The 23,490-nt window shown below is 43.7% G+C and overlaps 1 protein-coding gene across 2 annotated transcripts; it reads left to right on the top strand.

The window, feature by feature from the left end:
- The first annotated feature begins 222 nt into the window (after positions 1-222).
- LOC146548387 (double-stranded RNA-specific editase 1-like) lies at positions 223-23,490 on the top strand. 2 transcript variants are annotated; one of them, XM_085265470.1, is made up of 9 exons: positions 223-232; positions 4,067-4,989; positions 7,678-7,792; positions 12,515-12,683; positions 13,455-13,609; positions 13,726-13,894; positions 15,897-16,078; positions 18,837-19,015; positions 20,078-23,490. In XM_085265470.1, exons 1-9 carry the CDS (start codon positions 223-225, stop codon positions 20,252-20,254), a joined length of 2,079 nt encoding a protein of 692 aa, XP_085121596.1. In that variant the 3' UTR covers positions 20,255-23,490. The 2 variants fall into 2 exon arrangements, with proteins under 2 accessions (XP_085121596.1, XP_085121595.1); XM_085265469.1 differs by lacking the exon at positions 223-232 and adding an exon at positions 2,924-2,956.

Genomic DNA, 23,490 nt, shown 5'->3' with positions numbered 1-23,490 from the left:
CTTGTAAAGCTTCTTACTCCTTTGAGTACTTCTAATCCAATCATCTGCCTAATTTTTCTTCAGTTACTCGATTAGTCAGCGATTATTTCAATAACAAGTTTACAGATGATGCAGTGGAAACGCTCTGAGGGAGGCTTGAGCTGATGTTCCCAGCTGCTGATGACCATGCTAAAGAGCCTCTTTACAGGACAAGCTATAATTATAACTATAATTAAAAATGTGATGTCCACCTGTACACACAAAAACTGAAGATTGGAGTTCTCAGCATTCGTTCATACCTTTATTAAAAGGTATCCACACCTTCTAAAACAACTTCGATAGAGCATGATATTGATGTGGGTGATGCAAAACCAATCCGGCAGAGGTTCTACAGAGTCTCTGAGGAAAAGAGGAAAATAATTGAGCAGGAAGTTCAGTACATGTTGGAAAACAACACTGCAGTGCCGTCGTCATCAAGCTGAGCTTCCCCATGTTTGTTGGTTGAAAAAGCTGATAAATCACCATGTTGTTGCACAGACTTTCGTAAAGTAAATGCAGTGACCAAACCCGATTCCTATCCTTTGCCTCATATTGACGACTGTATTGACCAAGTTGGTGCAGCAGAATATGTGAGCAAGTTTGTGGCAGGTGCCACTGACTCCCAGAGCTCAGGAAATATCTGCTTTCATCACGCCATCCGGTCTTTATTCATATACAGTCATGGGTTTTGGTTTACGCAATGCTCCAGCTACATTTCAGCGACTCATAAATATGGTTGTTAATGGGCTGAAAGGCTGTGCTGTTTACCTAGATGACGTGGTGGTATATAGTAGCACCTGGGAGGATCATCTGGATCGTATTCGCACTCTGTTTGAACGACTAGTTTGGGGAAATCTGACTATCAACCTGGCATTCCAAGAAGTTCAACTCCCATCAGCTGAATTATTCGGTCATTGAAAAGGAAGCTTTGGCATTAGTTTTGGCCTTGCAGCATTTCAGAGTATATTTGGATTCTGCTCGGCCAATTGAGGTATCTTCTGACCATAACCCTCTCACTTTCTTGAACTCATTGCAGAACCCAAATCAGAGGCTCATGCATTGGCTCTCTTTTTGCAGCCTTACACTTTGGACATCCAGCACATTAAGGGCAAAGATAATGTCTTGGCAGATGCTTTGTCCCGTGCCCCTTTGTAACCAGCAGCTTCACTCCTCATATGCTTTGAAGTATGTCCTCTCCAGTATCGTTTTCCTTCCTCTTAAATTGCTCCTAGGTACCAAGGTTGCTGAGGTTGGAAATGTGCTGAAGATGGAAGGACTTTGAGCATGCAGAAAGGTGTTGCGTGGGTGTACATATGTTGGACATTAATCTCTACACGTTCTTCTAGCTGCAAATTCATAATGTACATGATTGTGTTTGTCGCCTCAGGGTGAAACTCTATTCTATGGGGGGAGTGTGACAGCCAGTGGGCTGGCCTTTTGTTTTGCTTTTTCTGTTACCTGTTTCTTGCAGGTAGGTGGAGCTGACCCAATTATAGATGCAGCACACCTGAGAAGGCCAGTCCCAGTATATAAAGACATCTTGACTGAACCATGGGCGGCTGTCTCCATCCATCGTGTTTATTTGAGGCTTCAGTTACGGCTGTTATATCATTTCAATTGTGTTTCAGTTTCTTCACCTTATTTTCATTAAATATATCGTACAGCCTTTAAAAGCCTGTGTGTGGTCTCCCACTTGCTTGTCACTTCCTTTGAGCTGGGTTGTGACAGACCCGGCTCAAAGACAGACATTTTCCAATACAGTAAGAGACAGTCAATCGAACGGCCTCTGTGCTGGTGAAATTCAGCAATGCTCTGGGGACTCATTCAGTGGAGTGGCTTTACAGATAAAAGCTCCCAACATAAAGAAAAATGGCAGCAAGGAACTTGAGCTGAAGACTGAAGATTGAGGGAAAATGTGTTTATTGCAGAAGCACATACCTCAGAATTACTTTGGCTATTTTATTTCTATCCCATAGCTTTAAAATTCTTTGGAAGTTCTTTGACATCACACATGACATGAAATACAAGCAGATTCTGGAGTGGCTTAAATGATTTGAATTACTAACTACACTGTATTTTTACACACCAGTGCTGGAGCTCCCACAGATCCCACGAGGCAGGTCAAGTTTGGCTTGATTAAACACTGGGGCATCACATCCACTAAACATTCTCAGGATAATGTTCAAACTGTTCATCACCTTTATGATATTAACTAGAATGCAGAATGTTACTATGGTGCTGATCAGCAGCTTCATGAAACCATAGGTATTTGTATCCATTCTGTGAGGTCTTGTGGATAAAGTCAAGTTAATGACAAGGTGCAATAACAATTTTGGCATCTATGGTACATGGATGTGGTGCTTCTGGCTCCCCATATACAGTATGTATGGTCAACCGATTTGGCTCAGTGTGACACTCTTCGTGTTCAAGCCCATAGTTTCAGAGATTCATTCATTCATTGTGCAACAGCTGCTAATATTTTCACTGTCTGCAGAACTGGAGGGCTCTTAATCTTCACATGAGTTCAGAGTTCAGCTGGCACAGCGATTTAGAATCTTTTACCCCATGTGGGTATATTAAATTTAGTGTATGGTATTCAGAAAGTAAACAGTACAAGGACTGTGTTTGTTGGGCCAAAACCACAAAAGATGATCTCCTTGATGAGGAGGAGTTGATACAACCCCTCTTCTCTGACTCCGCCCACCTCTGCACTGCTGCTTGAGTTTGGTCTGAAGTTCTGCTGACAACCCCGACTCTAGACGATATGAATATAACAGTGCTGGAAAAAAAACAAAAAACAGAGTCTCTTCCACCAAATCCAATATTTACATTTTTTATTAGAAATGGTCAACACCTGTAACATATCTGACTCAACTTTGCATGTTTCCTGCAGGTGAAGGGCTGCTCATCATTGGAGGACACAAAGTAGAAAGCATGAGTGAGTCACTAATGTCTTTGTTTCAAATCCTGCTAAAGATAAAGTCTTCATTTGAAATTTAAAAATAAATGAATAATACATAATATATGTCCAGGTATTTTATGAGGAAACACAATTATTATTTAAATATCCCACATATTCACATAGGATGGTCCTTGAACATGTATCATCTTTAGCTTCTTTTTAGGATTGATCTACTATGAGACTTCAGTCTGATTTGATGGCAGATTATGCTTGTTCCCTTGCTCTTAAAGAAGTTCCCTCTAAAGACCCCTAAGAGTTACGTTCCAGAAGTAGTACAGTACACACTTTATTATTCGTGTTAGACAGCAGTAATCCTGTCCCTGTCCTGTGTAAGCCCAGTGTTCCTCCAGCGTCGCTTCCAGGATATTTTTGGCCAAATATCCAGAATTTACAAAGTAATTAGAATACAATTTCTGTTAAATAAGATAACATTTTAAGCATAATAGTCTGAAAACAGAAGGGGAGATTATGGGTTTACTCCACATTTGTTCAGATGCTGCTGACTCTAATCTCTGGTAACCACATTTCCTTAAAACCTTTGCTACATATATATAAGGTGAATCCTGCATTTTATAGGAATGTTTTCTGTACGTAACACTGGACAGAGTAACCTATTAAGCTGTTGCGTGAGGATGTTATAAATGAAAATTGGCACCAAGTTTGGCTTTGTTGACCGGGCCTTGTGATGTGTGCCCCCAGACTGTTTATGTAGGTTTTCAGTCATCCAGGTCGAAGCAGTGTAGGGACAACCCCCACGAGGGTTTAAACACCAATGACTCTCCACCATTGGGTTTTAGAAATGACGAGGCCTCTTGGATGAGCGGTGAAATGTCTTCACAAAACTTAAAGTCACTTTCTTTCCAAGCTCCTTTTACTGTATTCCCAAAATATAAAATCATTTCGAGAAAGACTTCAGGAAAGATACATAGTGAGTAATGTATAATGAGATACATATTAAGCTTTCCATGTTAAGGAAAGTATTAAATGTTAACGATCTACATCCACAAGATAAAGCAATCTCTAAATTTTCCATTTACAAGATCCTTCAACAAAGGCATAGTGAGTTACTCTTTCTGGGCACTGCAGGTTCATGCAGCGTTAAGGAAAATCAGAACCGGGACAACCACGTCTCCAAAGAGGGAATTGCAGCTGAGGCTGTTCAACTCCCCAGTGGGAATGCGAGGCATGGGCGGAAACGTCCCTTAGAAGAAGGCAATAATGGACATACCAATTCCAGGTACAGGCCCAGGAAGCGTAAGAAAGTCCCTCGGCCCATACCGCCCAAAAATGCTCTTATGCAGCTGAACGAGATCAAGCCAGGGTTGCAGTATAAGCTCCTCTCTCAGACTGGGCCGGTCCATGCACCAGTCTTTGAGATGACCGTGGAGGTCAATGGGCAGGTTTTTGAAGGTCTGGGTCCTACCAAGAAGAAGGCTAAGCTGAGTGCAGCAGAAAAGGCACTGTGCTCCTTCGTCCAGTTTCCTAATGCATCGGAAGCACATGCTGCCATGGGCCGGACCCTGTCTGCTCACACGGACTTCACCTCGGACCATGCCATTCCAGATATGCTCTTTAGTGCATCGGAGACATTCAACCCTACAGAAGACACTTTTTACCTTGGTTCCAATACCAGTTTCTTCAGTTCACTGGGAATAGAGTACCCATTGCCATCCTCTCCTGTCCCAAACCTGACACAGTCTCCCATACCTCCAGCACCCTCCGCCTTCATCTCCCTAACAGCCGGCAAGAATCCTGTCATGTTTCTCAATGAGGTGCGGCCAGGCCTCAAGTATGACTTTGTGTCAGAAAGCGGGGAGAGTCATGCCAAGAACTTTGTCATGTCGGTGACGGTGGACTCTGAGAATTTCCAGGGTTCTGGGCGCAATAAGAAGCTGGCCAAGACTCGGGCTGCCCAAGCTGCTCTGTCTGCTCTCTTTAAGATACAGCTGGACCAGACACCATCACGACAGCCAATACCCAGAGAGGGACTGCAGCTTCACCAGCCACAGGTGAGCATGGAAGAAATCAGTCTGTCCCTCCGTCTGACTCACTGACAGACTGACGTATGTGTGGCCTCTTCCTGATGACAGCATATTTGTCACACATGTTTCAGATCATCATTGGTGAGGGTGAGATGATTATACAGCATCTTTAATAACTTTAAAAAACAAGTTTGTATTTATTTTGGATTTCTTTTAATACACAGGGCCAGAATTATGCATGTCTGTGCATTGGGACCAGCAAAGACTGTTCAATTCAATTTTATTTAAATAGCACCAAATCACAACAACAGTTTCTTCGAGGTGCTTAGCTGACCGTAACTACATAGAAGAGTAACTCTGCATTTGATCTTAGCTCATGTTTAAATCCTTTATCTAATTTGCTGGCCGGGGTTTCTGATGAACTTCAGCGATGCTCTATTTTGAGAGTTCTTGAACTCTGTAAGAGCCCCTTTCTTTAACCAGAAACGATGGAAAAGTGGAACACGGATGTGTCTTGATGCATGCTCAGTCATCCAGGAGAAACGTTTCGTCACTCATCCAGGTGACTTCTTCAGTCTCAGCTGACTGCAGGTTTCCCCAGCCTTATAAACAGTACATTTGCAGAGTAACATAGTGTACGCTGTTAAGTGCCAGGAGGATATGGCGTTATTTTTGTGCCACTATTCTGAGTGCACATAAAAAATAAATTGCTGTAAAAGCTGCTGCTCATGATATCAGTTTGGATACGTGGTGAGAGGGAAACATGAAGGTGATACAAATCATACCAACAAGACAGTGTACATCACCGTCACAACAGTGTTTGTTTTAGTTCAAAGGCTTTGTGGTTTTTCCTGTAATACCTGGTGGTGTAGTCGGTGATTTTTTTGTCAGTTCAGCCTTTTATATTATGTTTAACCCGAGTGACCACCCGGTCAGCTGGTGGGTAACGGGCATCTCCGAAAACGTTAGAGCACTTTTGCAAATATGTGATGTCTTGATGAATCGAGCAGATATTTGAAGTTTACACAGAAACATTCTCGCATGAAAATATCTTAAAAGTTTATTTTGTGACCCAGAAAGAGTAACATTTCAAACTCCGCCCCTCTGTGTTCCTCCGCCACTGCCTCGTTTGAGTTTTGCATGAAATGCATTCTGTGATATTGCATTTTGTCATTTCGAGCTGATTGGAGACCAGAACAGCCAATCAGGTTTTTTTGCATCCAAGTCTGTGATTGGCTGGTTTTGTGGCACAAATATAACGGTGTAGAGAAAGAGTTGAAGGCACGGGCAGAAATGTTGAGAGCGTGAGCAACACATTGTGATCGAGCGCAAATGCAAAAACTGAGTGAGAGGGGCTGCTGTTGTGTGTGTGGATAATAGCAAACACTGAAATACATGTTTTGCACGCAGCAATGAATTTTGTTCACTCAAATTCAGCTTTTCTTCGCTCAAAATAAATTTCTCCTCAAAATGCAACACTTGCACCTGCAAACTTTTTTTTACGTGCGCTCAAAATAGTGGCACAAAGATCACGCCATAGGAGGATTGCCAGGATTTATGCATCAGGGAAACCAAACAACCTCTGGCTACAACACAGCAGAGCCACCTCGTCAGGCCTGGACTCTGCAGTCTATCTACACCTACAGGCCAGTGGACACTCTTTCAATGATGAGGATGTAACATCCTGGACAGGGAGGAACGCTGGTTTGAGGGCGGAGTCAAGGAGTCCATTTACGTGAAAAGAGAAAGACCATCTCTGAATCGAGGAGGGGCCTAAGGGTACATCTGTCACCATCTTACAATGCTGTGATTGCAGCCATTCCCCACCTCTCTGTGAATGGGACTCATGGTTATTGATCAGTGGTTGTTGATCAATGGTCATGAGAATTTGCATAATTAAGATTAAGGAACTGACCTCCCAGCCCATTGTTCCTTCAGTGGGCTGGTTTCAGTCATTATGCAAATGCACTGTTTATAAGATTGGAACCTGCAGTCAGCTGAGACTGAAGACGTCACCTGATGATGACGAAACGTTTCTCCCACTGAAAACATCCAGATGAACAGAATCAACTTTTGGAGAATACGGATGTGATTGTGCAACAAATCCATTCCTGTTCTGATGAGGGGGATTTAAAGTGATTACCTGAACCATGTAAGTGACAAATATAAGAAAAAGAAATCAGGAGTGAGGATTTCTTTTGGACTACAGCCTGAGTTGAATGAGGCAGGGCTGTATTGATCATGGACAGATCCTCATTGCTCATGACCACGCTGTCTAAGGCTGATTGAAGATGATAGCTTTAGGAGATAACTTTCATGATGCTGAGAAGCTATATAAACATGCTTCCAATTCCTATATTACAACAAAGCTGCTATGTTAACCCTCTGTGTGCTATTCAAACACTGCAATTTGTTATACCAGCCTTTCCAAGTCATTTGTTGAATTAAAGGATTTGGGTGTTTTTTGAAGCTACTCACATCCCTGCTTGGCTTTCACAGTTATGCAGCATTCCTTAATGAAATAAGGAATGATATACTGAAATATGGATTTAAGCTGCTTTAAGTAACTTCTTATCCTCCTTCACTAACATTTTCTTTTGCTAATGTTTGTTAAATACAATTGAATAACAGTTGCTTCTCTAAAATTGTTGGTTGGATATTTGTTATGTCTTATTTCACATAATTTCACTGTTGCACTTATGTGTCACTCCTCAGGTCCTGGCAGATGCAGTCTCTCATCTAGTTATTGATAAGTTCAGCAAACTGACGGATAACTTCAGGGCTCCACATGCTCAACGGAAAGTCTTGGCAGGTGTTGTCATGACAGCAGGTATTCTTGTAGCCCAGGTCATCTCCTAATTAGAAGGTTGCTAGTCTGATCCCAGCTGCTCCGAGAGTTTAAATGTGTACATAAGGCTCATGCCACCAACCCCCAACCAAATCTGCAGGAGATCTATAGTGAGGTACACGTACTTGTTCAACTCAATTCAAATGACTTTTATTTATACAGCACCAAATCACAACAACAGTCGCCTCAAGGTGCTTTATACTGTAAGGTAGACCCTACAATACATACAGAGAAAAACCCAACAATCATATGACCCCCTGTGAGCAAGCACTTTGGTGACAGTGGGAAGGAAAATGCAGAGAGGTCTATTAACACATAGTGACTGAAGAAGAAACTCCCAGTGCATCATGGGAATCCCCAGCAGCCTACACCTATTGCAGCATAACTAAGGGAGGATTCAGGGTCACCTGGTCCAGCACTAACTATATGCTTTAGCAAAAAGGAAAGTTTGAAGCCTAATCTTGAAAGTAGAGATAGTGTCTGTCTCCTGAATCCAAACTGGAAGCTGGTTCCACAGAAGAGGGGCCTGAAAACTGAAGGCTCTGCCTCCCATTCTACTTTTAAATACTCTAGGAACAACAAGTAGGCCTGCAGAGCGAGAGCGAAGTGCTCTAATAGGGTGATATGGTACTACAAGGTCATTAAGATAAGATGGGGCCTGATTATTTAAGATCTTGTATGTGAGGAGCAGGATTTTGAATTCAATGTTTAAGTTGTTTGTTGCTGGTTTTTAGTTTGTTTTTTGTCTGTTTGGGAGCTGACACAGTCTCTATGGAGATGGGTTTGGGGGGTAGCAGGAGGAGAGAAGCTGCAGAGAGGCGTGTAAGACTGCGACTCTGCTTCCTGGTCCCAACTCTGGATAGTCATATTTTGGGGGGTTTAATAAAGTTGTGGGATGGATCCAAGGTGGGATGGATGCGTCTCTCTTTATAATCTGTTTATTCACAAGTCAAATAGTGAAGTATTAGTTTGAATGAAAGCCTTACTAGTACTACATGTAAAGCTGGCTTAATGCAGAAAGATCAATCTTACTATAACTACAGCTTAGAATCAAATATGTAAATTAGGCAAATTCAATTACTGATAAACTTTTACACTTCTTACAAAGACCAGACTATTGGGATACTTAATATTCTGTTTCTTCTGGGCTGCACTGTAACTGCACATGTGAGCATATTTTCTATACATGACAGCAGGCACACAAAGGGACACAGGTACAATAGGGGGAGGCATTGAGAGGAGGTATGAAAATAATACATTTACATTAGCTAAGGTAACCCTTACTCCTAGCATGTCAACATCTGGTGGCCTGGCATTGATCTTAATGCATCTAAATCACAGTATCAGCTGAACCATTAGTTCAAGGGCAAAGTGGCCGTCGGTTGGAGGTCAAGCAACTGCTGTTAATCAAATCAACCAATTTGAACTCAGGAACTTCTTTAAACCAGCTGGGGCAGGGATAGCTCAGTAGGTAGAGTGGTCGGCCCATGATCAGAAGGGGGTCGGGGGTTTGAATCCACTGAGCGGTTACCCTGAGGTTCCATCTCTACACACAGCTCCCCAGGTGCTGGATTGGTAGCTGCCCACTAAGTGAATGGGTTAAATGCAGAGGACTAGAAATTCCCCCGTGTGGGACTATATAGAATTAAATGTTTAAAAATTAATCAGCAGTCTCTGACAGTCTCAACAGTGAGAAGACACGAGTGAAACCAAACATGGTGCATGATCATGCTTCATAACAAGGTCCAACAACAATAGACTGGTATAATGTTTGATGGTCTATATCTGCTTTACAGCTTATGCACATGGGCTACACAACTTGATAATCTTGTGAGTAAAATGGGTAGAGCTCTGTCAGCGGTGGGAAAAGTTCCAAAATAAATGACACCAAATATTTTGAATACATTAGGTTAGTCACAGCTTGATTATTGTGTGGAGGTGTTTCAACTAAAGTAATTAAAAGTTCCAAGTTTAAATCATGCTGCTCATTGTGCATTGCAGTGCTCTTCAAGAACCAGTGCAAATCCGATTTATCATAACTTGGGCCGGCTAATTGTTCGAGGTCATGTCATGATCAGAAATGTACTAGTGAAGAGATTATGGACAATGTTACATCAAAATTGAGTAAAGGTTATAAATAGAAAACACTAATCTACCAAGTTGATAAGTTTCAGTTCAGTGAAAGCACTACTTCACAACAAAAGATGGCTCATGTGAGCAAGCATGAGTGGGAAGGAAAATCTATCTTTTAAGAGGAAGAAACATCTGGTAGAACCATGTTCATGGAGGGACAGTCATCCATCATGTTTGAGGTGAGAGTAAAGAGAAGACAGCAGAGAGAGAGAGACTGGAAATATGGTAAACTAAAGGATTGTTAATGATTAAATACATTAGTGATATATAAACACGCACCAAACAAAGGTGAGTGATGAATTTAGTCCATCATTGGAAGTCCAGTTCAGTGTAACTTGTTCTGCAGCAATGCAGGTTGATCAAGCCTTGAAAGCTGCTGCTACTAATTCCCACAGCTGTTCCAACTTTTCTGGATTACTTCCCCCTCTGTCTGCATAAAAGCAGTGCTGGGACACACTGATGTACCCTCGTGAGCATCAGCTGAACAGTATTGTACTGCAGAAAGTAGTGTGTTGCTACAAACATGGTGAGAAAAACCAATGGAAGAGAGACAGACCATCATAACACTTATAAACGTAGATCTGCAAAGAAAGTCAAGGTGTCAGTGAGTCCAGTTTCCTTCAGCATCAAAGGCTCAGAAACTGTGACAGCAGGGGGTCTGCAGACCCAAAGACACGACTGACTCAGAGGAAAAGTTTCTGAAAGTTAAGAGCTGTGTGATGGCGGCTCACAGGACAACAGCTTCAAGCAGCTTCATACTGGTCGTAGTGAGAAAGTCTCAATTTCAGCTGTGAAGAGAAAACTGCAAGCTGCCGGTTTGACAGGACGAGTGGCAGCAAGAAAGCTCTATCTGTCCCACAGGATCTTAGCTCGTTCATTCTCCACCTCCTTTGGGGGTATAGGAGCCATATGAGTTGCTCCTTTTTTGATTAAGTGCGTTGGTTTAAATGGACTCACTGTATTGGTGCACTGCTGAGTATGGATATGCTAAAGCTAAATCTTTGCTCCAGGAGAACTTTGGCAATTCGCTGAGAATTGCTGCTGCCTACATTGAAAGGGTCAGTAAATGGCCTCCTATACAATCTGATGACGTGAAGGCTTTGCAGGAATATGGGTTTTTATTAAGGCAATGTTGCAATGCAATGGGAGACGTTGAGTCCTTGCATGAGTTGGATGTCTCTGCTAATATGCAAGCAGTTATAAAAAAGTTGCCTTATAAGCTCAGGGATAAATGGAGGAATGTTGTGTGCAATCTGCAGGAGAGGTTTCAACGTAAAGTGGTTTTTAGCGATGTTGTTGAGTTTGTCGAAAGGCAAGTGAAGATCGCAAGTGACCCATTGTTTGGAGACATAAAGGATCCTCCAACAGACATCAGAAAAGAGGCGAGGAATGGTAAGTCTCAGTTTTACCCTACGGCTAAGAGGAGTAGTTTTGCTACTACGGTGGCCAAGGTGGAAGGGAAGATTGAGCCAGTGTTGAGGCGTTTGAGTGGTTCAGTTGTGACCAAGGCTTGCTTGTTTTGTGGAGCAGGGCATATGTTGGATTTGTGTCCTTCATTTGAAAGAAAGTTGCACTGTGAAAGATTATCTTTTTTGAAAGAGAATGGTGTGTTTTGGTTGTCTGCGCATTGGGCACAGAAGCAAGGACTGCAGGAAACGTCTCATGTGTAAAGTCTGTAATCAGAAACACCCCACACTCTTACATATCCACTCCAAGCAGAGGGAAAGCGTTTCAATGCAAACTATAGGAGGGAGAGAACCACCAGATGAAGGTCCTTCGTGTGCTGTGCAAAGCAGTGGTGTTACTGGGGCTGGTGAGCAAAATAGTGCTCTGTCCATGATACCAGTTAGAGTGAAGTCCAAGAAAGGTAATCAGTCACTGATAACCTTTGCTTTTCTAGATCCTGGGAGTTCAGCTTCATTTTGTACTGATGGGCTCATGAATAGGCTGAATCTTTCAGGAAGGAAAATTGGCATTCTGTTGCGGACAATGGGTCAGGAGAAAATGGTCAGTAGTTATGTGGTTCCAGATCAGCTGGTTTGTGCTGCCAGACGCTTGTGGAGTCCAGGCAGCTCCTTCAGCCGGCATGAATCATGTCAGGGCCTGATGCTGTCCAACTCTTCATACTGGAGCTTACTGGTCTCCTATAAACAAGCATTTGGTGACAGTAGGAAGGTAAAACAGCTTTTAACAGGAAGTAACCTCTGGTGGAACAAGGCTCAGGTACGGGCAGCCATATGCAGCAATTGGCTGGGGTAAGAGGAGGGAGACAGGGCCATGTTTGGACAGGTATCCTTATTATGCAGATTGGAAGATAAGATATGTGGAAAGATAAAAGAAACAGGGAGATTTTCAGTTGAAGCCACATAAGCAGGCACGTGGTAGCCTGGTTACTCTGAGAGTGGTTTCTCAGCAGGACATCTTTCCTTGAAGAAAAACTGTTCCAGACACTATTCATTTTAAATTTTCTGGATAATAAAATATGCTGAAGTTGAAGCGGTCAAATTGATTCGGCTGAAGTGACAAGATGTTAGGGACCTTATGAACCAGTGCAATGTTTTACCCATCCAGGTGCAGATGTGAAGGAGGCTCAGGTCATCTGCGTATCCACAGGGACAAAGTGCATCGGTCGTGAATACATGAGTAACCGAGGTTTGGCCCTCAATGACTGCCATGCAGAGATTGTAGCTCGTCGGTCTCTCATTAGGTTCCTGTACTCCCAGCTGGAGTACTTCCTCAGGTAAAAGCCCCCCACCTACTTTCAAAGTGCTCCCTACAAACACTACATAGAACTGAGTCTACCAAAGCAGTCTTTACCCTTACTTACTGAATCAAAAGAACTAAATACAGTTGGTCTGTTGACTGTTTCTACAGTGGTGTGAAAAAGTGTTTGGGTCCTTGCTGATTTCCTATTTTCTGTATGTTTGTCATACCTAAATGTTTCAGATCATTAAACAAAAATATAAATATTAGACAAAGATAACACAAGTAAACGTGTCTATTATTAAGGAGGAAAAAATCCAAACCTACATGGCCATGTGTGGAAAAAGTGATTGGCGATGGCCCCGAAACCAAATAGCTCTTTGGGCCACCCTTAGCAGCAACAACTGCAGTCAAGCATTTGCAATAACTAGCAATAACTCTTTTACAGCACTGCAGAGGAATTTTGGCCCACTTTCCATAATTGTTGTATTTCAGCCACATTCGAGGGTTTTCGACTATTAACCACCTGTTTAAGGTCATGCCACAGCATCTCAACCGGTTTCAGGTCAAAACTTTGTTTTGACCTTGTTTACTAGTGTTATCTCTTTCTAATGTTTATATTTGTTTGATCATCTGAAACATTTAAGTGTAATAGAAATGGAAAAAATATTAAATCAGGAAGGAGGCAAACACTTTTTCACACCCCTCTAGTGTTTTAACAAATGAGCAATTACTGTCAACCAGCCGTTCTGAACATTTCAGAAAGCACTGCTAGCCTACCAGTCTTTTGTCTGCATTTCTGTTTTAGTAACAGTGAAGAAGAACATCAGAAATCCATTTTTATGCGGTGCGATAACAGTCAAGGCTTCAGAGTAAAGGAAAATGTCCAATTCCACCTGTATATCAGCACCTCCCCCTGTGGAGATGCTCGCATCTTTTCACCTCATGAAGGCGGAGTGGACGGTAAGTGGATTATTATGATCGTTACAAATAGAGATTCATAGTGATGAAACAATATTTGTTTGCCTGAAAATATGTAGGTTACTGTTATGTCGTCAGTGATTTTTTACCTGTGTCAGATCAGGGAGATGGACATCCCAACAGAAAGGCCCGTGGGCAGCTGCGCACTAAAATTGAGTCTGGTGAGGGAACCATACCTGTGCACTCCAGTAACACCATTAAGACATGGGACGGTGTTCTTCACGGAGAAAGGCTGCTTACCATGTCTTGCAGCGACAAGATTGCAAGGTGTCTGTTTTGTTTGTTACATGCTCACATGGTGATTAGCAACATCACATGTTGTCCTTTCCTGGGGGCTTTTATGGCCAGGTATAAGGGCATAAAAGCTCTTATACCTGGGCCCTTTATATAATCTTTGTAAAGTATGAAAGTACAGATAACAATCTAAGGAGCTTGGAAACAAAAGCGTCTGGACTTAAGTTTTCTTGAAGACATTTCATCTGAGAAGTTCTTAAATTCTAAGAAAAATTGGTGGAGAGTACCAGATTTTAAGCCCTATGGGAGTGTCCCCCCAAGAAGGTCATGGACCCCCTTATGATCGACTACCTAATCACATGAGGCAAGGTGTGAAAATCGACGTGGGTCACAATCAGCTAAGGTTTCGGGTGGACCTACTGTGAAACCTGGCCCCACCCTATCATGTGATTTCCTGAGGTCAGATGGCCCAGGGTGTGAGTGGGAGTTAAAGCATCTGGGAAGGATCTCAAAACTGGATTATAGATGACAGATAGTTGGTGTTGTAAGCCCCGCCCTCTGTTCAAAGATGATTGTTCACAGTGGACATAGATGCTTCGTTCTAGAACTGAAGAAGCTTCTCGGATGAGAGGTGAAACGTCTTCAAGCAACTGAAAGAAGTCCAGACGCTTTTCTTTCCAAGCTCCTTAGACTACCATGACCTGCATGACCGAGAACCTTCACAGATATACAGATAACATTAAAATTATACCCTCCCCACCCCCTCATATAAATTTGAGAGTTTTGTCAAAAATTTCTGAAGTTCATTTTTAGCTGAGCAAGGGATTTTCAACATAGCATTTATAAACATACTAACCCTTTTTACCTTCTTCAATATGATATGTGCCCTAATTACTAACTTTCTAAGGTGGCCTTTGTGGCTGGAAAGAAAATTATACAAGGCACTGCTGAGAGGCTGGGCCGATACAATATGTAATAACCAAGTACATCCATGAGCCTTGGTTTTATTTAATGTTTTATTAAATAAATAATAGTACTCTGGGAATACTATGAACAAGCATCTTATGCTTCCACATCGTGAGATAACATTAGCCAGGCAAACTTAAATGAAATGGGCTCAGCTGTCATCATCATCATTGGACACATTTGGTTTCCTCCTAATTCAGAGTGAGCTAATGGCAAGAAGGAGAAGGAGGAGAAGAAGAAGGCGGCGGCGGAGAAGAAGGCGGCGGAGGAGGAGAAGAAGGCGGCGGAGGAGAAGAAGGCGGCGGCGGAGAAGAAGGCGGCGGCGGAGAAGAAGGCGGCGGAGGAGGAGAAGAAGGCGGCGGAGGAGGAGAAGAAGGCGGCGGCGGAGGAGGAGAAGAAGAAGGCGGCGGAGGAGGAGAAGAAGAAGGCGGCGGAGGAGAAGCGGCAGAGGAGAAGAAGAAGGCGGCGGAGGAGGAGAAGAAGAAGGCGGCGGAGGAGGAGAAGAAGAAGGCGGCGGAGGAGGAGAAGAAGAAGGCGGTGGAGGAGAAGAAGAAGGCGGCAGAGGAGAAGAAGAAGGCGGCGGAGGAGGAGAAGAAGAAGGCGGCGGAGGAGAAGAAGAAGGCGGCAGAGGAGAAGAAGAAGGCGGCAGAGGAGAAGAAGAAGGCGGCAGAGGAGAAGGCAAAGAAGAAGGCGGTGGCGAAGAAGAATTTTGATTGTACAGGTCGTCGAATAGGCAAAATAGATTTTGGTGTGAACTCATTTCTACTAGCCATTGTCTATGCTGTCGTCTAAATGCACAAGTTTAACACTCCATCTTCATATTTATAGCCTTGTACTATCCATTTGTTCTAAATATTAAAACCAGCTCTGCAGAATCACTTTAGTTTGAAGTGTTTTGGAAGAGATCAATGGGAATCCTGTTGATGTGTACAGAGGCTGAATCTAGGAGGACACTAACAGCAGCAGACCCCTCTGTGCCTGTATCAGATTTATATTTTCAGGAAATACTAATCTGCTTTATTTCTTTGTTTCTGTCAATTTCTCTGAAGATTTTACTCTGTTCCTTCAGGTGGAACGTTGTCGGATTTCAAGGCTCTTTGTTGAGCTACTTTACTGAGCCCATCTATTTCTCCAGCATCATCCTGGGCAGCCTGTACCATGCCGACCACCTCTCCAGAGCCATGTACCAGCGGATTACTGAGATTGAAGAGCTGCCACAGTCCTTTAGCCTGAACAGGCCACTGCTCAGTGGTGAGAGGCACTGTAGTTTTCCACAGTTCACTGATTTCTCTGATCTGTTCATTCGGACCTGATTGTTCTGAGAATCTGAAACCAGGTCCTGCTCACAGATTTTATGGAAAATTCCCAAACCAAGAGATATAATTTTTGTTTTAATTTTTAACATTTGAAAGGTTGCCAATTAATTAGTAAAATAATCCATGAGGTAATGAAAATGGCTGGCAAAATGTGTTCACATGTTTTGAACCTGTGTACAATACACAGCATTGATATCAAACCCATTTTACATCATGGGCCATGTACAGCCCACTCTGATGTGAAGTGGGCCAGTAGTGTGGATGGCATTCATGGCCGTGGGGGTCTTTATTATTAGAATAATTGGTAAAATGTACAAAAATACAGTTAAAAGTTAAAATCCACACTGTGAAGTATGCGACACACACACCTCCCCCACACACCCCCACCGCACAACTGAGGCCGGGGAGCCATCCAGCCGAACCTACCCCCCCCCCGAGGAAATCGGCCACAGCCATCTGCGCCCCTGGCCTATGGACCACCTTGAACTTAAAGGGCTGTAAAGCCAGATACCACCGGGTGATCCGGGCGTTGGCATCCTTCATGTGGTGGAGCCACTGCAGCGGGGTGTGGTCCGAGCAAAGGGTGAATGAGCGCCCCAGGAAATAAAGCGAAGGGAGTCAACCGCCCACCGGATAGCCAAGCACTCTTTCTCCACAGTAATGTACCGCCTCTCCCACTCGGACAGCTTCCGGCTAATGTAGAGCACGGGCCGGTCTCTACTTGTGGACCTGCCCGCCCCCCAAGTGGTACCCGAAATACTGAACCTCCCTCCGTCCAACCGCACACTTCTTCGGGTTGGTCGTGAGCCCCGCCTGCCTCAGGGACTCCAGGACTGCAGCCACCCGCTGCACATGCTCCGCCCAGGTGTCCCTATGGATGATCACGTCATCCAAGTAGGTGGCAGCATACGCAGCGAGCGGACGCAGCACCCGGTCAATGAGGCGCTGAAAGATGGCCGGGGCTCCAACAAGCCGAATGGAAGCATGATGAACTGGCACAAACCGTACGGAGTGGAGAAGGCGGTTTTCTCCTTGGACTCTGCAGACAAGGGAATCTGCCAGTAGCCCTTGGTTAAATCCAGTGTCATGAAAAAACGGGCCGTGCCTAACCGGTCCAGGAGCTCGTCGACCCAGGGCATGGGATAAGCATCAAACTGTGACACCTCCTTCAGAACCATATGGTCTATATGGTTCTGAAGGAGGTGTCACAGTTTGATGCTGGTGTAGCCCCATCATTCTCATGGTGAAGAAGGATGGGTCTCATCCTTCTTCACGCACCATCACGCCAGGCTGTGTTTCAAAATGATGCTCAATGAGAGACGTTCAGCCGGGCAGGGGGGAGAACATGTCGACAAAGCGCTGTTGCAGCGCTCTCTGGGCCTGTGTGAAATGGTCATCACAATGGAGGGAGGCGGGAATGATAGAATTTGGCACCTCTGGCCCCAACTCATCTCTCTCCTTAACCAGGCTCACTAGAGAAGCAGACTCGGCCTCCCTCCATGCTTTCAGGAGGTTGAGGTGATAAATCTGCGTGGCCCCTCCCCTGTCCATTCGTGCGACCTCATAGTCAACGTCCCCCACTCGCCGTGTGACCTTAAAGGGACCTTGCCATTTGGCGAGTAACTTTGAGCTAGAAGAAGGGAGTAATACAAGCACTTTGTCTCCCAGTGAAAATTGCCTGAGTCTAGCCCCTCTGTTATACAGGCGCTGCTGACGCTGCTGAGCCTGGAGCAAATTCTTCCGTGATAACCTCCCCAAAGTGTGGAGTTTCCCTCTCAGGTCCAACACGTACTGAATCTCGTCTTTTTGCGGGGCTCGGACCATCCTCCCAGCTTTCTTTAATTAGGTCGAGCACCCCACTTCGAACGGCCGATCCTCGCCAGTCAGCTTGCAGGCACAGAACCGCCGGCGATGGTCTTCCGGGGTGAGGCCCATCCGGTCCAACATGGCCCGGCACACGTCGTCGAAGCTGCTCCACGAGGCTGGCGGCAGGCCGTGGGCCCACTCCGCTCGTAGCCACTGGCACGTTCCGCTGTAGCACGGAACGCCTCCAAAAAAACCTGGGGATCGTCACCGTCCCCCATCCTGGGCATCACCACTAACAGAGGCGGCGACTTCGGCGACGCAGCACCTTTTGACCAGTTGCTCCAGGACCTTGGTCTGGTGGTCTGAATGTTCCTGGAGCTTCATCAGATGTTCCCGCTGGGCCACGGCCTGGTCCCGGCACATCGTCGCCAACTCCGCCAGCATCTGTGCCAACAACTGCACAGGCTGAGTGGGCGACGCATCATGGGGTCAGACATCCCACACTGGGTTTTAGCACCACTTGTGAAGTATGCGACACACACACCTATGCACCGTGACAGCTCGTTCCAGTCCAGCCAACCTCCCGCTCGACTCTGCCGTCACTATATAGACACACAGAAGGAAGACACTCATGATACAATCGCCACCACCTGTGGCTCCCCTGCCTCCCGGTACCACCCCCCTGAGCTCACCACTCCACCCCTCCGCTGCAGCTACGCCAGGGACCACACCTCCACCACACACACATTTCCTCACCTTTTCTAAAACTGTCCGGTGGGCTGGATTGGTGTTTTCAATGAGCCGACTCTGAAACTCTGACCTTTTGTACAGCCAAACAGCTATCTCATTCATGTTTTTTAAAATGGTTTAATGTGCCCAATATGCAGGAATAAGTAACACAGAGGCCCGTCAGCCAGGAAAAGCTCCAAACTTCAGTGTGAACTGGACGGTGGGGGACAAGGGTTTAGAGCTGATCAATGCCACCACTGGGAAAGATGATCTGGGTCGACCCTCCAGGCTTTGCAAACATGCCCTCTACAGCCGATGGATGAATCTACACTGCAAGGTAACACAGTGCTGATTTTTCAATGCATGTACTGTAGTGTGAGATTGCATACTGTATCTATCCAGTCTTTAAGTGATGACGTGATGAATCCTGCTTCCGGGCCCAAAGTAGTCTGCATTTAATACGGCTGTTGTGTTTTTAACATGTTTTAATGCTTTTTATCTTGTTCTATTTAATCTCAACGAGCCCCTAAAAACAGTCAGTGATCACTGTCGGCCTCTCGGTTTTTATTATCGCTAATCATTTTAAAGCTCAGTTTTTAAACAATTACGATGTAGCTACAGTATATTAATGACTAACCTCGTATTGTGGATGGATTATCTCAGTTGTTCTCCTGGCTGAAGTTTGGTCTGTTTACAGCATCCTGCCATGTGATTGCATTTGTCTCTAACCATCAGGAACCCTCACGTTAACTTTTATCAAGTCCTCCAGCTTTACTGTTTATGCTATGCTAACATAGCTTTGTCGCGCTAGTGGTCACGTAGCACATCATTATATACCAGCTAGCCCAACTTCAGTAACCCTACAAACGTCACTGCTGTTTAGTTTCCTGTCTTCATTTATCTTGGAAGTGATAACAGAGCTGTACGTTTTAATGTTTCAGAAATCTCTCAGTCAGAACATGTTATATCATGTTTAGGTGGAAGCTAGCGAGCTAACTTCCTGCTAACTTCTAACTCTGAATGTAATAAATCCTGTTTTCATGGATACCTGGATGTTAAACTTCATTGTTACACCTGGTAAAGCAGCAACGCTGATCATTTTATTACAGATGAAAGAGTTTAGACAGCTTTTAACTCTCTGTGATGTCCCAGTGATTGTGTGACCTGCAGCGGAGTTTGGGCCCAGTTACGGCTAATGACGTCAGACTTAACGACCGGATTAATAATGAAAGTGTGTGAGCAGGAGGTCTGGCCAGAAAGCCTGCGCGCGAGCTCTTTTCTCTTCCTGCACTGTCCAATAAAGGCAAATGTCAAAAAGATGTATTTTTAAAAAGTCATTCCTGGTTGTTGCACATTGTTGCTGTTGTCTAAGTGAAGGCTTGTCTCCATTATACCATAGCTCTCCTCCATGCTGCGAATCAGAACGGTGAGACCCAGAAGCTACCATGAGGCCAAACAGGCAGCAAAGGAATATCATTCTGCAAAGCAGACACTCTTCAGGGCCTTCCACAATGCTGGACTGGGCGCGTGGATAAAGAAGCCTATAGAGCAGGACCAGTTTGCTCTCTCCAGCTGATGTACCTCATTCTACCTTGATTTTGTAGCATTGTGCTACTCCCTCTTAGCCTGGACTACATGTTTAAAAGGTCAATATTCAGTCAATTATACAACTTCATACGAAGGGTAAATGTAAAAACAGACCGAGAATAGCAGCAACTTTGTAAACTGTTAGTTCTTTCTCAGGTATGGTTATGCAAAATTAATCAAGTATGAAAACCTTTGTTTTCACATTCTGTATTGGGAGCTCTAATGATCAGAGCTGCACATCTCTCACTGACTAAACTCACAAGGACACAGCATTTCTTTCTGAGTTCTAATACACACACTCGTATGTCTTATCTGCTTGAAAAATGTGTGTCGTTGCATCTTCTGTTCTCAGGTAAGCACACCTACAGTCTGTTTATGCATGGCGGTTTAACATGCCTGGGCACGCTTAAACTGCCATGTTCACAACCACGTAACTGTTGGAACAGTTACAATATTTTAATTACTTTTAGTCAATTTCGTATCAATTACAGAAACTGAAACGTGAATGAAGAATAATTCCTGAGTTCCAGTGGGAAAACAAAAAGTCAGAAAAGACCTTTGTGAACACTTTGGAGTTACCAGGATTTCTAAATGGCAAGATTTGCAGAGTGTTGCGGTCTAGCTCAGTTTTTCATGAAGGGTATGCCGGGCAGACTTCAATATCTTTCAATCCCATCTTTCTTCACAGTAAACAAGCACTCTAGCAGTCTGTGACTCTTCAGTCTGGCTTAAGTTGGATTAGACTTGCAGTCAAGACCGCCTAATCTGAGACCAAGACAAGACCAAGTCGAGACGAGACCAAGACCGAGACAAAGTCGAGACGAGACCAAGACAGAGTCAAAAACAGTCTTTAAACTGCAGCCAGATGCTGCTTCGTTTACGGGTTTCAGGCATAGTTATGTGTTTTTGCTTTCGCACAGCCCTCCTCACCGCTGTCTACTGTCTCACTCACTTACTGAGAGGACGGACGCACGCTCCACTTGACTGTCGCCTCTCTCACCCTCTCTGTTTTTCACACAATGACATTATCCTATATCCTCGCATGTGATTGGCCACAATATGGAGGGATTGGAGCGTAGCAGAGCCACTGTGTGAGAGGTGAGCAGCAAAAGGAAATGAAGTGAGGGTAGAAATGACTGAAAGATTAATAGGCTCTGTTTTTAGTTTTGTTCAAAAAAGAATGACTTCATGTAGGAAAAAAATAAATATCACATATGCAGGACACCTTAAACTAGTTTTTTAATTAAGCAACGAGGCAGAACAAAGTCAGGGCTGTATCAAGACACAGGGACTAATCCCCAATTCAACCAGACCCAGAACTGATCCGGAATTAAAACAGGACTACAACAGTTCAAAATCAGGACTACTTAGGATTTAACAAAACTAGATGATAGCAGCACTAAAAATCATCATAGACCTGCACTACACTTATTTTTTAATTCTACCAAAGTACAATATTTAGATTCAGAAACATTTATATAATTATTCAGCCTTGTTGTGCAAACAAGCTGCAGAACTTAATAAATGTAGAATTTGAAAAGTAACAAATGGTATCTAAAAAGTTACACTGGAAACATGTTCTGATGAGTTCTCTCTCTCTGCTCCTCTCTGCTCCTCTCTCTCTCCCTCTCTGCTCCTCTCTCCCTCTTTGTGCTGACAATCATCAAATATACAGTTGAAACCACATATTTATTTACTCTTCAGATAAAAACACTTTTTTAATTGTAACATCAAATCAGACTAAATGTTTATTTTTTAGATAAATATAAAAACATATTTGTTAACTTTCAGAGTAAAGAGAGAAACTGTCTGTATTTCTTAATTGTAAATGTCACCAAATTGTATTCAAACTGAGCCACACTTATGGAGCTCCACAGTTCTGTTCCTGGTGTTTTGGTTGACATCTCTTGATGTTCCCATGTCACAGAAACAGGCTCTGTGTTTTGCCTTATATGCATCCACAGCTGTGCCACCAGTTTACTCACATGGACTCTACGAACCAATCAGAAGCTTCTTCAGCTCAGAATGGAATCGTCTGGAGTTTCTTATTAATTAACAATAAACTTAGTGTATATGTGCTCCTAAATTTGATGAAAGCTCCCTCTTTTTATTCTGACATTTAAAAGTCTCAGGTACATCAAAGTGCTTCACAGACGAGCCACATTTGTGGGGTTACAGCAGTAAAGGAGCAGGAAATACAATTATCAGCAAAAGAAATACAGTTATAAAAGGGTGACGTGACAACAAGCATGAACCGGGGAAAAGTTAAAAACTAAGTTGTTTGGAAGGCTTAAACAGGTGGGTTTTTAAATGTGATTTAAAGGATTGGATGGATTCCGACGCACGGACATCCATCGGCAAGCTGTTCCAGAGGTATCCGATAGCTGTTTCAAGGGCATGTGACTGTCAAAGATGATCATTCCTGTTTTGTTTTCATTAAGGGTGAGAGAGTTGTGCAGTAGCCAGTCTCTAACATCAGCAGGCAGTTGAACAAAGGCAATAGAGGGGACTGGAGATCCAAATCCAGAGGAAAATAGATTTGGATATCATCCACATAACAATGGAAAGAAATATTATGATTTCTGAAAATTTGTCCCAGGGGTAACGGATATAAAGAGAACAGGGTAGGACTTAACACAGACCCCTGGGACACACCACAGCAGAGGGGTGCAGAGGAGGAAGAACGATTCCCCATAGAGACAGAGAAAGTCCTCTCATTTAAGTATGATTTGAACCATGAAAGTACTTTGCCTTTAAGACCAACTACATGTTCAAGCCTTGAAAGGAGGATGTCATGATCAACCGTATCGAAGGCAGAGGACAAGTCTAAAAGAACTAAAACCACAGGACGCCTTGTATCAACAGTCATTAAAAACTCTCAGCAGGGCTGTCTCGGTGCTGTGGTGAGGTTTAAAACCAGACTGGAATCTAAATCAAAACACGTTTACTCTAAATTGATGTTTAACAGTAAAAAAGTTTTTGTTTTCTCCCTAAAGTGTAAATATCTGGTTTCAACTGTGAATATCCTGCTGTGTATTGAAATTTCTCTTGTTTTGCATAGATATACTGAACAACATCCAAAGCATAATATATAAAATAACATCTACCAGAGTTTTTTCTTTGAAAGAAGCTCTTTGTGTCCATTGTTGTGTTCATCAGTACGCAATTGAAACCGATTTAGAGAGTTTGTTTAGCTGTGGAGGGAAACAACTGAAAATATGAAAT

Source organism: Mchenga conophoros, linkage group LG23, assembly GCF_057382185.1.
Source record: "Mchenga conophoros isolate Kocher_MC1m ecotype Shallow Benthic linkage group LG23, M_conophoros_male_GT1.1, whole genome shotgun sequence".
Taxonomy (NCBI): domain Eukaryota; kingdom Metazoa; phylum Chordata; class Actinopteri; order Cichliformes; family Cichlidae; genus Mchenga; species Mchenga conophoros.
Note: the sequence above shows the minus strand (reverse complement) of the source record. Positions and strands in the feature narration are given on the sequence as shown.